This window comes from Lampetra planeri, chromosome 12, assembly GCF_965212315.1.
Source record: "Lampetra planeri chromosome 12, kcLamPlan1.2.h2, whole genome shotgun sequence".
Taxonomy (NCBI): Eukaryota; Metazoa; Chordata; class Hyperoartia; order Petromyzontiformes; family Petromyzontidae; genus Lampetra; species Lampetra planeri.
In genome coordinates, this window is record NC_136118.1 from 5438863 (window position 1) to 5456168 (window position 17306).

The 17306-nt window shown below is 43.0% G+C and overlaps 1 protein-coding gene across 4 annotated transcripts in view; it reads left to right on the plus strand.

The window, feature by feature from the left end:
* The window catches only part of LOC144721563 (transcription factor COE3-like), a 95944-nt gene that overhangs the window by 57723 nt on the left and 20915 nt on the right, over nt 1-17306 (plus strand). For 2 of the 4 annotated variants that reach the window (XM_078599279.1, XM_078599277.1), the window contains exons 7-10: nt 4407-4488; nt 9943-10060; nt 14338-14471; nt 15024-15150. In XM_078599279.1, the coding sequence (XP_078455405.1) occupies nt 4407-4488; nt 9943-10060; nt 14338-14471; nt 15024-15150 (461 nt within the window). Of the gene's footprint in view, nt 1-4406; nt 4489-9942; nt 10091-14337; nt 14472-15023; nt 15151-17306 lie in introns of all 4 variants that reach the window. The other 2 variants (XM_078599278.1, XM_078599276.1) reach the window with 1 other exon arrangement.

Genomic DNA, 17306 nt, shown 5'->3' on the forward strand with positions numbered 1-17306 from the left:
CTTTCAAAAATCAGTTCTGAGCCCACCACATGCCTCAGCCCGAATGGTGACATTGTGGTTTCATCAGAACAATAGCATTTATGAAATAAGGTAACATACAGTGATATTGACGAAAGGGGCGGCAGGAGGCTAACCTTGTTCCTGCACATGTATCAGTTACTGATTAGAAGTGACATGGATTGTGCCTAATTAGTATGTCAATTGCACCTCTGATGACATTAATACTAGACCTTCAGAGGCCTAGTAATCTACTTAATTAAAATGCTTCTCAGCAAATGTGCAAGGGTTTTATGGGGCTAACTGTATATCTCAGAGTGCCCTGCATAAAAGCCTCCTCCATATACCACATGCACCCTGGGCTTGCATTAATGCAGAGCTAATTGATATCCTTTTCACAGCAATAAAAAAATGTGCTCTGAATCCTTGCTAATTTTATGTGCTTCATGGAGAAATTTCACTCAATCTAAAGACTCAAATATATCAATTGCATATAATTGTTGGATGGGTAGTGTAATAGAGTAAGAGTTTATTGCCCTTCATCAATCCACCGTTGGATGGTCTCCTGAAATTGTATTACTTATATTTTTAAAATTATACTTCAACGAGCTGGTCAGTGCGGATTCGTAAAGGGTGAGCCTTAAACCGACGCAGATGTCACTTTCCACCGGTGTTTGGCATGGCCATGAATCAAACTCAGATCGCTAGAATCACAGTGCAGTTGTGTGCCAAATGCTGCGTAACCACTCCACCCAGAGTTGTATACAGTGCCTTATTAAGAATAGCGATCATAATTTAACTCGCTCCACAAGTGCAGGGGAGTTTTGCCATCCCAGATCGTTGATATCAGCAATTTAAGTATTCATCTTGAAGTACCCCATATTTATCGAGAAGGACACGGTTGGCGTAATCCGACGTAACTTTTTTTTTCAGTACAGTACTGTCGAAAAATATTCAATTACCCCGCTAACCGGAGATATAATGAAGGCGATATGAATTTGGTGTCACGCCAGATGCACATTTCCAGCGCATTAGCGGTGCGCTGGGTCAGGCCTAATGGCGTGATTTACGGCGAGAAATGAGTCGCTGCGGCCGCTGAATGTCCCCGTTTTTTTCTTCCGCGATGGCTCGAGGCCGGCCCGTCCACATCCACAACCCCGCCACGCGGGCCTCGTTAAAAATGTAGCGCTTATTGACTTGTGTACTATTTCGGTGCAGCCGATGATGTCAGCGAAAAGCGTACACTGGTTTGAGAGAGAGAGAGAAAAAAAACCCGAGAGAAAGAAAGAGAGGAGGGGTGGGCTTAGCCTAGGAGTGGGGTGGGGGGGTCGATAAGCGGCATGGGTCGGAAGGTGGGCAGGTTTATGCAATTTGTCTGAATCAGCAGAAGCACAAAAGGCCATCACTGTTATGGACTAATCACACGAGCACCTATCAGAAAAAAAATATGCCTTTTTTAAGTCAATGTGATCCATTTTCATCTTTATCCCGATTAACATTTTTAAAAGGGATATTTCTTTTATCAATAGGCAACAAATGATGTTGACCTTCAAAGCGCCTCGGCCAGTAAATACGTTTGTCGTCATGAATTTGTGTGGAACTGTCAAATCTATTGCAAAAATCAGCTCGGATGGAACTTGTTACAGTAAAACAGCATTATCTGCCAGTGTTGACAATGTCACAAACATGGCAGTGTTAGACTTTTATTTTTTTTGTTGTTAAAAGTCTGATTTTCAAATTGAGTATAAAAAAACCGCACAACCTTCAGTCTAACTTAAATAAGAGACTCCGAACCCTATCATTAACATCATGGAGGGTGTGCAATGCATCTTTTCATCTATATAAAGAAATGTTAATAAGACCCCAATTTAACGGTTTGTTAAGTTTGCCAAGTATGTGTGCAGGCTTTGGTTTTGTAATTATGGATTTAACAAAGTAAAACAAAATACAAACATAACATATTTCCACATAAGCAACAATGAAATGTCAAAATAATAAAGTGCTTTGAATTTTTTTTTTGCCGGTTAATTATTTGGTGTTGACAACCTAAAACAAAAAAACATGAAAAAAAAACTGACCTTTGACTTATTTTTTGCATAGTAAACTCTTTAATTAGGGACGTATAAACAGTAGCTTTTTAATACATTTCCTTAGAAGCTCCGGTGAAATGTTTTAGCGTAATGGAAGCGCGGCAATCTATTAGACAGCGAGAGGGTTTATTGCCGTCGTAATTAACTGCACTAATGCGTGTTGTTCCTCGTAACGTTATTTATCACGTTTTGTCATCGGGCTGCGTACAAACGCTGCTTCCTTTTGCAAGCGCTCATTACAAAGAAGGATCGTTTTAATCAGCCTGGTCCCCACCCTTTTTCCAGAGACTCCAGCACTGACATTATTAACGCTAACGTTTCAATAAACAGCGATTTAATTGGCTGGAGAGCTACACAGGCGAAACAACCCAAATTTATCATCTTGCCCTCCCGGATTAGAAGACTGCTGAGCGCTCTCGCAGGGATAATTACTCACTCGAAACCCACGAAAAGACACATTTACTAGAACACTCCTTTTCCTCATTTTTAAATCCAGACAATGAGAAGAAGCCATACAGCTTCAAAGGCCCCCATGTTCTGTGTGGTTGTGTGTGTCCCAGTACAAATGAGGCCAAAGAATGAATCCATTGCCAGAAAACAACGTCAATTGCCATTAATGATGGTACAATTATGGCCACCCTGTTAAATAGCTTTAATGAATATTTAATAGATCATTGAAATGTTTCTTTTAATGTAAAGGCTGAATGTCCTGGTGCTACGCTTGTGCGCACACGAGTGTGTGTGTCCGTGCCATGTAACATGAATTATTGTTGTTCTTGTGAGTCAGGACAATCGTCTTATTTTCAGCTTCATGTGCTGTTAATTTTGCTCGGCTTATCTTAGCAACGCAACTAACTGGCCCGTGAACCGCGCGGGTTTTCTTGATAAGTGATGTGTCGGTCAACCGGTGCGTGAAAGGAACACGTAATGCGGTTGAATTTTGCCGCTTTACACCCATGCACTCACTGCCTTTTGCCCAACTATTAAGCAAACACCTCAAATCACAGGACGATGACCAGGAAACAAAAAAAAAATCCCTGTGATGTGTAGTTAAAAGCACAATTTTAGCACAGCTGGTATGCATTTATCTAATCTGAGTATCGTTCACGGCTGCTGAATATAGCTCCACACAAAACACGAAAACCCCTCCAAACAACTTTCGGCAAAAAAAAAAGAACGAGGTCATCGCAAGCCTCCCCTGGAATATGATGTTGCCCTCTCGACCAACAATTTGCAGAAGGCACAGCGACTTCAAGGATGGCGCGCCACGGGCCACGCACTCGGAGGGTTAACACGCCCACTCGTTACTTAATTTTAAAGGATTAATTTTACCCCAAACATTTTGCAGCGCCTCTCGGTTGCCCTCCCACCCCGGCCACCCCCACCCACCCCCCCCGGCTAACCAGCCCAGGGCTCCCATCTGCTCCCTTGGATGGGCTAATGGCCACGGCGCGCGTAATTGGCGACACCAAGCCAGGCCGTTGCCCGGACAACCGCTGTAATTGCGTGACACCAGCTGGTCGCTCGCCCAGCTTTCGCCTCCTTCCCTCCACCTCCCTTGACTCTTCTCCATCCCAACCCCCCCCACCCCCCCACCGTCTCTGTTCTTTACTCTCCCTGCCATTGTGGGTGGGCGGGTGAGGCTCGGCGGTTGTGTCACCACCGTAGAAAAATTAGGCATGCAGACGAAGGGGGGTGGTGGGGGGTGTTGGACGGAGGGGCAGGCCACGAGTGGTGGGTGAGAAGCGGCAAGGTAGCGAGAGAGAGAGAGTTGGGGCAGCCGTGGAGGCGGCGGGGGTTGTATCAGGTGGCGTGGGGCAGGCTGAAGTGACGGGGGTGTGCTCGCAGTATTAGCGATGCTGAGCGCGGGCTAATGGTGGCGTGGCCTTTCCTTCTTTTTGAACTGCAATAGAAGTGCATGTCTCTCGCGTGCGGAGGCCTCGCCGTCGTTGCGTGGAGCTCCGTTTCGTTATAACGCGTGGCTGCCTGGGGGTAGGGGTGGGGCGGTGGGGTGGTGGGAAGGGACATTGCTAAGTAGCCGTCTCTGCCAAAAAAAATTGTGAAAATTTACAATGTTACCTCTTGAAAAGGCTGCAACCACATGTATATTCGTTTATTTTTGCGCGTGTTTTCATTGACAATAATAATTATAATAATCATCATCGCTTTGTAAAATTGTATTTATTTTTTATTCCATTATGAATGCTGCGTTTTATAATCACTTGCATTAAAGTGAAATATGCAAACGTTTGTGTAATAGCTTTTGGTGATATCGCAATGACGTTTATGTTTTGCACTCTCCTTTGTGTGTACTTGCAGATTCTTTCTGAAGTTCTTTCTGAAGTGCAATCAGAACTGTCTGAAAAATGCCGGAAACCCGCGGGACATGCGCCGATTTCAGGTGTGACATCAATTCCTTGACTGATATGTTGATGGCGGTGCTTTGAGTGTGAATATAAAAAATGAACGCAGAGACTTGGAAGCGTATCGCATGACAGCTTCTCTATGTACACACTCCGCTGACAGTGAGCAAATTCCCATTCTGTCTTTACAGGAAACGCATCACACATTAGCCGTTAGCTCCTGGGGACGGGCTCCACATTAATCACGTTGCGTCCAATGCAGGGATTGTACATCTTTAGTTAAACACCGGTAATAAAATCAAAGCAAGTACAAATTTCTTTTTTTTCATGCAGAAATGAAGCCAAATGACTGTATCAGTGATGAATGTCCTGGTGCTACGCAAATAGGATAGAGCCGGAACAAAGCCCTTGTGTGTGATTACGTCTTAGAAGTTTAATTGTGTTTAAGCTATAGGCTGAAAAAGCACAACATTTCCCTAATTATTTACTATTAGTAGAGTAAACAGCACCAAACTTAAAGGCTAGGAATAATTTGTAAAGTCCGCAATTTTGCTATTAAATGTTTAATTGTTTGAAGTCTGTTTGGGTTTACACTAATGATAGAGGAGCGAAAACAAAAGCGTTGTTTTGATTTAAAACAAAACTGATTGAACGCCAGCTATTACAGTGCTAAATGTGCCAGAAAAATACAGAAGTGGCTACTAGGTCGCCGAGTTTCTGCGATTACGGCAATTAGCCCTAATGTTCGTGTGAACGCATGTGGTTTAAATCAAGTGGGCTTAGCTCGGGCGCATTATTTTCATGACTGGCGCAATTGAAAGTTATTTGTGTGGGGTCGCACAGACTAACCCCAGACTAAACGCTAACATACGCTCTCACCGCAGAGCCAGATTATCGGTGACATCCGTAATTGGTTTAATGTGCGCCGTCAGGAAGTTGCGATACAGCCAGAGAGAAAAAAAGTGGCAGAAATAAAAAAAAATCTGTTCGGTGACTCGAGAATGTGTACGGTTAGCGTGGCAAAGTGGTCAAAAAAATGAAAATAGCTCAAAATAATTTTCTGTATATTTTTTAAAAAAATGCATTATATGCCATTCAATTTAAAGGTTGAATTCCCAGAAAGGAATGTTTTGAATCGTTTAACGGCTTTCAACAGGCCAAACGACGCTCATGAACCCACAACTGTTTGCGTAGGTAATAATTGCTGTGTATTTTGTCAATTTGAAGCAGTAATATACATTGTTGGCAGCTGCTGACATGAACATTGATTCAAATTACAATTAGCAATGATTTGCTGAAACTCACATAGCTGTTCGGGACTCACAAATGATGGCAATTGATCCGGTTGACCTACACGAACAAATTTCAGCTGGCCATAGAAAATGGCATGATTTGACTCAATTTGTATTTACATTGCTGTCACACATGAACTGCCCATCAGGGATTGAAAGTGTGTCTTCAGCACAATATAGGGTCATAAAACTATGGCACTGGAGGCAGCAGAGGAGAGTGGAGGCGCCGTGTCTCTTAAGGGTAGAGTGGAACCGAGGGTGGGGTCAGGCCTGTAATGAGGGTAAGCGGCTATTTGTCCTGCTGATGATGAGCAATGGCTTCCTGAGCTCCAATGCCTGACCCTGTTTGGTACCAGTGCTCAACCCCACTCAGTGCAATTCCCAGCATTTACACGCGCATGGCCAAACCCCCGCATCGTTTAGAAAGAGTGCATGTAACTTGGGCCAAAAGCAGAAGCCTCCATCTCACCCGTCCCATTCCCGGCCTCCCTGTGGTTAAAAAAAATACAAACACGTCCGGTAACATATGCTCTAAAGTATTTGTTGCGTAATATATTTTTTACGTATGGTATACATTAATTTAAATGAATGTTCAAGTTGTATGCTTCAGTGGGCTTATACGTAGAATAACAGGCTCATTAAAATATCAGCAGCTTTAAAAAATTGAAGCTGTGTTTTTAATTAATGACAATTTATTTCCACTCGTGTGTCTCCCTCAACTAGAGCCATACTTTTTAAACGACAAAATAACTTAAATTCATATTTTCTCTTTTTAGACATTTTACATATTCTACCCGGTACAAAATTTGTGTAAGACCCTCGCTTGCTTTTTTTTATCTTCCGTCTAATTTGCTTCAATGATACCGACACAATTTTCATCCCTATGTCCCCGACATCTTCTGGCCCGGCCAAGTCGGTTTCACATCACACTCCGAGCGCGGTGTCTCTGAAATTGTCATCGGCGTGGACAATGACGTTCGCGAGAACCACTTTAGCCCCGTGAAAGCGGTGCGAGAGGCATGACTTTCCACTCATGCATAACAACGGCTCGGCCGTTTCCAAATCTCCCCGGCGCATTGTTGTCGGTGCCACTATCTGGACCGACGCGGCCCCTTTTCCGTACCCACTCTGGCTCCCCCCTCCCCGAATCCCCCTCCTTCTTTGATGGATTCGCCGGGTAACATAATCTCCTTAGCGGATTTGCATCCCGAGGCTCCCTGTGTGGCGCCGTGCGCACCAATGCCTCCCCTGCGGCCCTGTGCCGGCAATGGCAGGCGGCCTAAGCCACCTACTGTCGTATGACCCGCCCGGTCGCCCACCCGCCCTCTCCACCCCTTTGCTTCCAAGGATTTGTAGCACGCGTACACACGCACACGCGCACACACGCACGCACCAGTGAGTGCATGCGCATGTACGCGTGTTAGGAGTGCGTCTGCACCATGCCCGCCCCACAACTTTATCTACTCACAGGTGGCTTCCTCCTTAGCCATTTCAATCCTAGAGCAAAAAGAGCGATGCCAATAATCAGCATTATGAAGAAGTTGTTTGGAATCCCCTCAAGCATACACAATTCTCTGTCATGGTGAGTCTAACAGGGCACCTAGGGAATTGTTATGTGTACATGGAATATAATGAGTACATACACGGCATAAAGAATGTTTTCCGTCTCTGGTGTATTGACACCAGTTAAAAGGCCTCCATCTGTAGGTCATATACTTGAAAAAATCTAAACAGCCTTAAAAATATTGTTGCTGTTATTATTGCTAAAAAATAATGTATTATAATAACGTAATTTCTGCAGTTATTGCTGCTAATGCACACAATTCTTTTCAAGCGGCCATAATTTTTAAAGCACTGGCATGATGCCTTTGGCGGGGAGTTCACCTCAAAGTCTGCCAGAACGATCAACAAAAAATCAAACGGCCAAAAAAGTCAATCATGCAGGTACGACTGCATTCATAACCCCTGGCTGCCTTTTGATTAATTAAGAAAACGTAAAGTTTTCATACATTGCTGATGTCGGCGTAATGTTTTAAGGGAGCATGGGAAGAAAAAAAAAACACAAATGCAGTAAGCATCTGTGGCAAATTATCAGAGCAGCGCATCGAAATCTGCTTCCGTTGGATCGAGTGGCTGGATGGCCGGCGAGATGCGAGCACGACGTCTGGCCAAGCGCGCCGGCGCTCTTCAGGGGATTTTGACACTGCCCGCCAAGCACCACACCAGTGTCAAAACAGCCTGCACAATAATAGACGTAGCCTGAGCACACACTCAAAAGCCAATTAATCAAAGAGGCCCTTGAGAAAGCGGGCCTCTTTATTCAAGTACCCCACCAACCACCACTCTCGCTTTCGTGCTTTTGGAAGGTGGAGAGGAGGCAGCTCACTCACGTGCTAATCACAATCCATTATCTCATCGCCGGCATGCTGAGAGAGAGTTGCCTTCAATTTCTCTCTCTCTCTCTCTTCACCAGCCCCCCCCTCCTCCCACACTCTTTTCTCTTTAAAACACAAAATGCCACTTTAATCCCGGGTCGTTAATGTCCTATTAACCCAATTGTTATAAAGTGTGAGAATGCTGGCATTGAAATGTATCGCGGGGCTAATGTACTTATCCCCGGCCCTATGTGTGGCGGTGGCCGCATGGAGAGATGGCTTGTAAAGGGAGCTGTGCACAATGGATCCATCTCTGTCAAAGGCTTATAGCAGCAAAGAGTTAACATATAAATACAAAGGCAGTGGCTAGAGGCACCGATACTGCTTCCTCCTCCCCCACTCGGCTATTTGTTGGTAAGCAATGCGGCTGCATTTTCAATGCAATTAAACGGGAGCAACTCGCGGGCGCACACGACGTGGCTCTGTGTATGTTTCGCTTGTACGCAGCGTTTTCTTGCCCTTTGGCAATAAGGCAACAAAGGCGAGGATTCTGGAAGAATGTCGAGAATTGACAGCGGTAGTCGGGTCACGATTTTAAACGCCGAGTCTTAATCAGGAACGGCTGTGAACGTAAAATAAACTTGGGTGTTATTATCACGGACTTGCAGGTGTGGATTAATGTTCGGCCATTCCTTTGTTTGCGATAAGTACAATGCCAACACAAATAAAGGACTTCAAGTTTTAAAAGAAACCTTATTATCAACTTACAAGCTAGGCTTTGTGGTCCCATGTAAAATATACAAAAACATTACCTATTTACAACTTTCATGCTCAAGTGCAGCTGGAATATACAAAAACACTTTGCAGAGTGTTTTAATTTCTTTCCGAATATGAAAGACGGTCCCTGCAATTATTTTCCCCACACATGCACCCTGGCTTCACCGAGGAAAAATAGAACATTTAATAATTTACACACTGTATCAAAGTCCTCAGCATAGATCAAAAGCATCAAAGGCACCCTCTTAAAAAGGAACCCCTGAAACAATATTAAACCCTTCTTGCAGTAGTCAATATCGAGAAGTGGGAGAAATATTGCCGTGTTATGCTTTAGGAAGACGAATGGGGAGCTGGGCCTGATACTTCTGGTTCCATACGCGTGGATTAATGGGCATCTGAGATTTAGTGCCTCGGAGCAAGAGCGAATTTCGGGCCACGCTGTTGCTGAGAGTAACACTAACACTCGTAAATCAGATAACGGAGCATTGAATATGACTTCATCGCCTTTTAGCGTTCAATACTTTTTGGGCGCAGCTCCCTTTTTATAAGCTGTTGAGTGGATTTGTGAAGCTGCGATCCTTAGTCCAAAAACCTCACGTTTGATATCGAAGATCAAAATGCACAGGCTTCCTGGGACACGGTTCAAGACCACTGCATCCTGAAACCCAATTTAAAGCAGAACCGGGTGCTCACAGAGGCATATCAGCAAATGCAAAATGTGTGAGAAAAAAAGTCAAAGCATGCTGTTAGCTGGATTCATGATTAAATAAACACATGTCGGCAGGGGTCATGCATAACACAGACATAACAAGCAAAATATGTCAGAGGCAGTTACTGGAGTGGATACGTTAGATGAGGTAAATATGTGCCACTATCTCATTCAGCGCCTCAGCCAGAGCGTTGCTCCTGCGAGTGCGTGCGATAATGTTCACCCTCTGTGCTCTTGTGTGTGCGTGCATGCGTGTGTCTGTGGGTTTTTGTCCGCGCGCGTGCGTGTGTCCGTGCACGCGTCTGCATGCTTGCGTGTGCGACCGTGTGCCGCTGGCAGGTGGTTGTCTCGACGACAGTCCACGTGGACGGCCATGTCCTCGCTGTGTCAGACAACATGTTTGTGCACAATAACTCCAAGCACGGGCGGCGAGCCCGCAGAATCGACCCCTCCGAAGGTACGCCTCCACCGTCTTATCTGGACAATGGTAGGGACCGCAAACTTTCTTTTTCATTTTTTCCCATGATTATTTTTTTCATTTTCATGTTTGTCGCGCCGCGCTTGCTTGTGAATGCATTTTTGCTTTTTTACCCCGTAACGCACCGCGTTTCTTTGCAGCTTTCTGGAGTCGCAGTTATGATATTACTGTATAACCAAAGCTTGTCCTGATACGGAAACATTATCCCGATTGTGGTTATGTGCCGTCTTATCTTCAGACATCCAGAAATTAATAAAGTTCACATGTTGTTGTTATAAACATATCAAGATGATATGAAGTTCAAATTGCTTATATTGAGATAGAAATAAAACAAAAGAAGCTCTGTTGTTATTTGATCCAAAAAAGGAAACAGTTTAAAAATATGTCAAAATTTTGTTCAACAGAACACCTTAAGACTTTAACAAAAACATACTTTCACGTTTGAATTTATGTCTTGAGTGGATTTTATTTTACATGGGAATTTGCTTATACAGTAATATGTTAATGCTGGATGCAATGTGCTTACCTGTGCCTAACAATGCAATGAGTTTTTATCTTTCCCAAATCAAACTGTGCATTACATTTTCGCAAAATGTATGGAAAATCCATCAGTCTGAAAAACGCATACATACAAACACACAGAAGACGCACACACGCATCCACTCACACGCACGTGCAAGCATGGTAATGAAATAAAATACTTTACATAGAACTTTAATGGCATTCAAACTTTACCATTTTTCACGAAGGCTGAATGGATTTTCCAATTGACTCGAATCATTTCAGGCCCATTTAATTACTGGAAACGTACTCACTGTTTCAACATAAAATAAAAATTAATTGTTTTATTAAGAACACGTGGATATTACCAGCACTTTAACAAAGAGACGGATCAGAAATCCAATTTGATGTCAGAAATAGGAAATGGCTTTTTTGAAAATGCAGTGAGTTATGTGTGTGCCAGCTCCTCAGAAAATCAATAGTGAAATGGCATTCACAACTTTGTTTTTAAGAATTGACACTCACATTTCACGCAATTATATCCCATAACACGTTGCGTTTAACGCAATTGTAAATTTCAGAAACTGATTTTTGATACAAGATTGGAAAATGGTTTGTGCTTTATTTATTTGTAAAAAGGGTGGTTACGATTTTGAGAACATGCTCAATAAAAATACCACCGACCTAAAAATACATTCTTTATCAACCAGTGGTGAAGTATGGTCAAGTAACCCTGATGACCCGCATGTCAAGGGAAGGCCCTCATCCATAATGGCTGTACGTGTGCAATAACATTCACATTCATGGCGATTATATTGAACAACGTAAATAATGTACGTCAGTCTTTTACATATTGTCCGCAAAGCAATTTTACCAAACCTCATCTAAAACTAGAAAGCATGGCCTCTGATCATCACCACAACTGCTGTTTTGCACTTCATCTTCTGAGGAGCTGACACGTCATGCATCTGTCTAATCATGGTGCCCTGACAATGAAATGACGGTTCTCAGTGCCAACTTGGTTTGTTGCTTTGACATGGCTTTGCATTTCTTTTTCAAGTTTTATTGCAGCTTTTCTGTTTGTGGAGAGTCTGGGTTAAGCCTAACTGGCGCGTCCAACAACATATTTAATTGAACCAGTGACACATCTGTGTGTATGTGTGTGTATATGTGGTTTATAAAGTATGACGATATAGGTTTGTGTTTTTTTTTATTGTTTGCGCCCAGCATGTATCCAACAGACACTGAACTGTACCGAGGCTCATTTTGATGCTAATTTTTTTGTGGCTCACCCTCTCCCGCAACAGTGCATTGTGGGTAGGCTGGACATCTGCTGTAGCTTTGCATGAGAACAAACGCTCTTATGAAATCCTCTCTTCTGGCGGATCGTGATACGGGGGGCTAAGCCCCAATTTGCTTTGTTTTCCTGCCAGTTTTGGAGAAGCGTATGGTTGGGCCGCAAAAGCTGTGCCTAAATCACTGTCCACGACACTTCCAAACTGTAACATTTGCACACGCCGAGAGAGAGCCTCATCATACACTGCTTTAGTCTGATACAATTCATGGACATTGAGTGGGCAAGGACAGTGTGAAGCATTCAAAAAGCACTTCAGCAGAATTCATTTCAGGTTCCTTTGCATAGCACATCAACATTTTTTTTAACAGCCACATAATTTTTGAGATAAGGCTTATTAATGTCTTCATATGGCCAGTATTATGATTGAAGTTGAAAAGATCTCATGCATTAAATTGGATGGATGTTACAAAAATGACGTCTCATTTTATGATTTCGCACCAACTTCCATTGTGAAAACCACCCACCATCACCTTGAGACGTAACATTATGGATGATTTATTTTGAGATTCAAAACTGAACATTTTACTTCCATTTGGCAGTCCTAAGAAGGAAAATTGTGGAATTGTAGCCTTTTAAATGTCATGTTTCTTAAAACCTGTTAATGCAGCAGATACTAAAGGGGGTTAGGTAAAGTATAAATTATTAAAGCCATCTCTAGCACCACACTGGCTGACTTGCCTCTGCTGTGTGTATGAGCTCATGTGTATATATCTGCATGTGTGGATTTATATATATGTCATGTAGTGGTGAGTTTAAATGTTTGAGAATGTCATTTGTGCAAAATTGTCAAACGGATATCATGCTATTCTTATTTATAGACTTATTTTCACTCTTGCAGGAGTAAATATGATATGGTGACATTCATTCAATTGACAAAATTAAACAAAACAATCGGTGTGGATTTGTGCACACTCTGAACATCCCTTCTCATATTACAACCGGCCGTCTTATACATATACGTATAACAAATCGGTCGTATTTCCAGATCCTGTTATGAAAATGGTACTAAAAGAAAACTAGGCAAAATATATATTCATTGGAGCGGGCAATAGATTGCACAGCAGGTGCCCTTCGTTCACTTTGATGCGATGTGCAATCAAAGCCCCACCACCCAGTGGCAGGTCGGGTTGATTAGAGCGCGACGCCACAGTGGATGGTGTGTGGCTGGCACGCAGCTCAAAAACGGCCTGGCCCGCACTGTTTGAAGAGGGCACGTGATTGTCCATTCTAAAATCAACAGTTATTCTTACACTGGCCATATCGCCCACATGAATGGTGCATTTCCGCGTATGCCTCTGCACGTACATACATACACGTTGTCCGTACGTGTGAACAGTTGAGATTATTGGTAAAATTTTGATAATGCTTGATGTATTATGGTAATTAGCACGGTTGGCTACGTACGGTGCAAAAGAAGTTCAACATACATCCATACATGAAGGTCATTGCTATGATGGGTTTTCATTTACATTTTGAAGTCATGTTGAATTTTTTTTTCTTCGACAAGAAATGTACATGTGATACATGCATTTGTTGTCCATGGAAAAGTTTTTGGTAGTCATAGTTAAACCAGGTTGCAGACCAATGAAGAACATGTACCCATGTGACCCAACCCCTACAGCTTATAAAAGGTTTGTAGAACTGGCATTAATCTTCAATCTCTACACCGTAGCAATCCCTGGACACAGTTATCAACTCGAAATGCACGGCTCTATCAAGTCTTTATATTTATTTGGTTTTCTTTGAACCGTGTCCGGCGTTGAGGGTATATGTGACCCCGGTAATGACTTCTGTTAATTCTATTTTCACAATCAAGTAAAGCCTTTGATTAGTCTGAGCTTGTGGCTTTTGATGGGCATTAAGTATATTGGCTGGTGAATTGTTATTGCATTATTAAATTGATAAATTGAATCATATTAGCATTGAGCAGGAAATAGCGATTCTTTGTAAGATTATCTTATTAATGTGAATGCAGCTTGAAGCCGGCAGGTTAACTTGATCATCAAGTGCAGTGCATTTACCATCACTCAGTTTCGTCAAATTCCAAAAATTGAGGTAACCCAGAAAAAAAAGAGACATTTCACGAGCAGAGAACCATTTTCAATTGGTCAACATCCATGCAAAACTTTAATGACTGACTTTAAAATTGGACACAATTATAAACACATTGCAAAAATACTCATGGGAATTGGAAAATTTTCAAGTCAAGCCAAACATTTATTCATGCAGAAAAATACATTCCAAGCAGCTCTCTAAATTTATTTTTAAGCATAACATTACTATAATTCCAACACACACCTCAGTTCTCCGAGCAAAGATCCGGATCTCACAGGCCATGCATTTGTATGGTCAAGGGGGCCCGCTAACTTCCTCTTTCAACTGACTTTGTCGCCAAAAGCAGCCACACCGTGCATCAAAGCGATCAGCCCGAGTGAGGGCTGGACGACCGGCGGTGCGACAGTCATCATCATCGGAGACAACTTCTTTGATGGGCTGCAGGTCGTCTTTGGCACCATGCTGGTGTGGAGCGAGGTGAGATCATTTTGTACACGTGCATGTACAGCCCCTTTCTCAATCCATAGCTGGATGAAGCCCCCCACCCTCTCCCTGCCCCATCCCCGATTCATTGCAGGTCAGTAGGGCGTTTATTGACAACACTTGACCACGCTGATCAGTGCGGGTATGTGAAGGTGAGGAGCACATATGCGGAGGCATAGAAGTACAGTGCAACAATTGATTTTACTGCACTGTTCTATACTCTCCATGATGTAGCCCCACAGCCTATAACATCTGTGATGGTGGGTGGCCAACCAAGCACGGCCAGGTTCAAACTTTCTTAGCTTCTGAAATCTGCCAAGATTGGGTGCATTTTCCAGGTGATTTGGTCATAGACACAGCACCAGCAGAAGCATGGTTTCACGTCGCCAAAATCCATCGATCTTATATCTTAACAAGGTAAAATAAAACAGAGCGACAATAGTGTAAATAGACTGACGCTAATAGAACAATTGAATAATGCTGACATAGACCAAGCCCCGAGGCATCACTGTTTTGAAACCAACTCTGTGCATTTCTTTTTGGCAGCTCATCACGCCCCATGCCATTCGAGTGCAGACGCCACCCCGACACATCCCTGGCGTGGTGGAGGTCACCCTCTCCTACAAGTCCAAGCAGTTCTGCAAGGGAGCACCAGGGCGATTCGTGTACACTGGTAAGAGCTTGACAAGTCATTCTCGGAGCCTTATGTTTCATTCTTTCAGCTTGATTTGATACTCCCTGCATTGAGTCATCAAACACAAACAGACTTGGGCTTTTCTTCACGACTATAGTTTTAGGGTTTACGCCTCAAACAAACTGGAATATCATGAGAAGAAGAATATCTCACGAAACCAAAAGAGGTTGGAGCTACATGTAAATGCATTGCCTTGAGTGGTGCGTTATTTTTTAACTGACAACAAAAGGGGACTGTTATTTAATCCCGAGATAGACTCTTCAAGTTTCCCGTGACAGCAGCTACCTTCAAAAAGATGGCCCTGGACAAACCAGGCGGCAACCCTACTACGGCTATGTGGAGTTTTGTCACAAGAATATTGTCCTATATAATTTAGGTGAAAACAGATGAATAAAGGCAATGGGGGTGGGGGTAAAGATTTATTTATTTATATACATACAGTATACATATCAAAACCCCTGCTTAGCCTGCGTAGTTAGTTACGCATCCTTCTTAAAGCGGCGATTTGTTTTCAAAGTCAAAGCCCTTGACTTTGCAATATTCTCGGCTGCATAGGAAAGTCGCGGGGAGCGCGCTTGGGGCTCACTAAGCACTTACGCCGTTCTGCAAGGCTGGCGTGCGGGCCCCGCCACAGGGGTTAATTTCCTCCGCTCTGCAACTGCACGCGGACAAACACCGCCTTGTTCGTCGGGGAATGACATATGACCCCGCGGCACCACGGCACGACGCGGTAAACAGTGCAATAGCTTGGCAGGCCTCCCGCGATATATTACCATCAGGCACAGAAGGTGTACACGTGTGTGTGTGTGTGCGCGCGTACGTGTTCATTTCCAAATGTGGCGAAAGTGTTGAGCTTTTTGTTCTTGTATGCGCGTGATTTTATGTGCATGTGTATTTATATATTTCGGTTATTCGAAAGCTCAAATGAGTATTTTATTTGTTATATCTAATTGTATAGAAATTGTACAATGTGTTGTGGTATTTAAGAGGGCCACTTCCGCATATTGTTCACTGGGATCCCCTCTTTATCTGCATGCATCCACTGGGAGGATGAGGCAGTGGGGCCCGCAGTTGCATATGGATCTACTCGTATCAACATTTGTAGGGGCTGTCGCCGCTCATGCTTTTTGTTTGTCTTCACAAGAGACGTATTGATGGTTGGATTTATTTAAAGGCCATTGCAAAGGCCATGGCCAGTTAAAAATGTTGGCTTGCCAACGTACAAAACACTAAATTGTGGTGAAGGTACATGATTGGTGCGCAGATTTCATGGGCAGATTATTTGTACTTGCGGGTTTTTTTGCTCTCCCCCTCCTCTTTAGAATGAATGGGCCCTTTTGTGTTTTGAAAAACGGAGGTTTTCGAAAGTTCAAGTCAGCGTGGACGTAGTAAAAGCAACAATATTTTTTCATGTTGAAGTAATATCGCTAAATCCTTTAAGTATTGAGAAAAGTACCTTCATCGATGTGCTGTTATCTCGGCTATAGTTGAGTAAAATATCCACGTGGGAGAGTCATTTGTATGTGTAAAAGCTAATGCATGATATTTGCAACAAGCTGAACCCGGTAATATTCTCATACAATTGATCAAAACTGATATCACATACGATTCACACATTTTCAGGCAGGTATACCATGTTCATCATTCAATTTGTATTGTAAAAAAATATATGTTTCATTGTTTTTATTAAGTCAAAACATGTGTTCTTTATTCATATTCATTCTTTACTTGTACACAAAAACATGGAATTCATTTGCAAGGGAGACCTAGTTAACGTGACATGTGTGAATATTAAAACATCGGAGGTTTTCTGAAGTTACAGTCAGCAGTGAGACATGGTTAATTGTTGTCAAGTTGGACTACAAGTTAGAGGAGCTAACATGGTATTTTATCTGAGTACATTTTAACGTAATTGACAGTGATGCAGCTTACCATAATGATTTATAAACAAACCCCTTTAAAGTCAAGACTTGCATTTTTTTAAGTGGCATTTTATTGTATGGGAATTCCCCGTACACAGAATCCATCGTATCCTAGCGAGCAACAAACCCACTCCTGCCAGGTATGCACAAGCCCCTGCACACAGCAGCGAGCACACACACACGCACACGCGGGGGCGCTGGCCTGCACGCCCG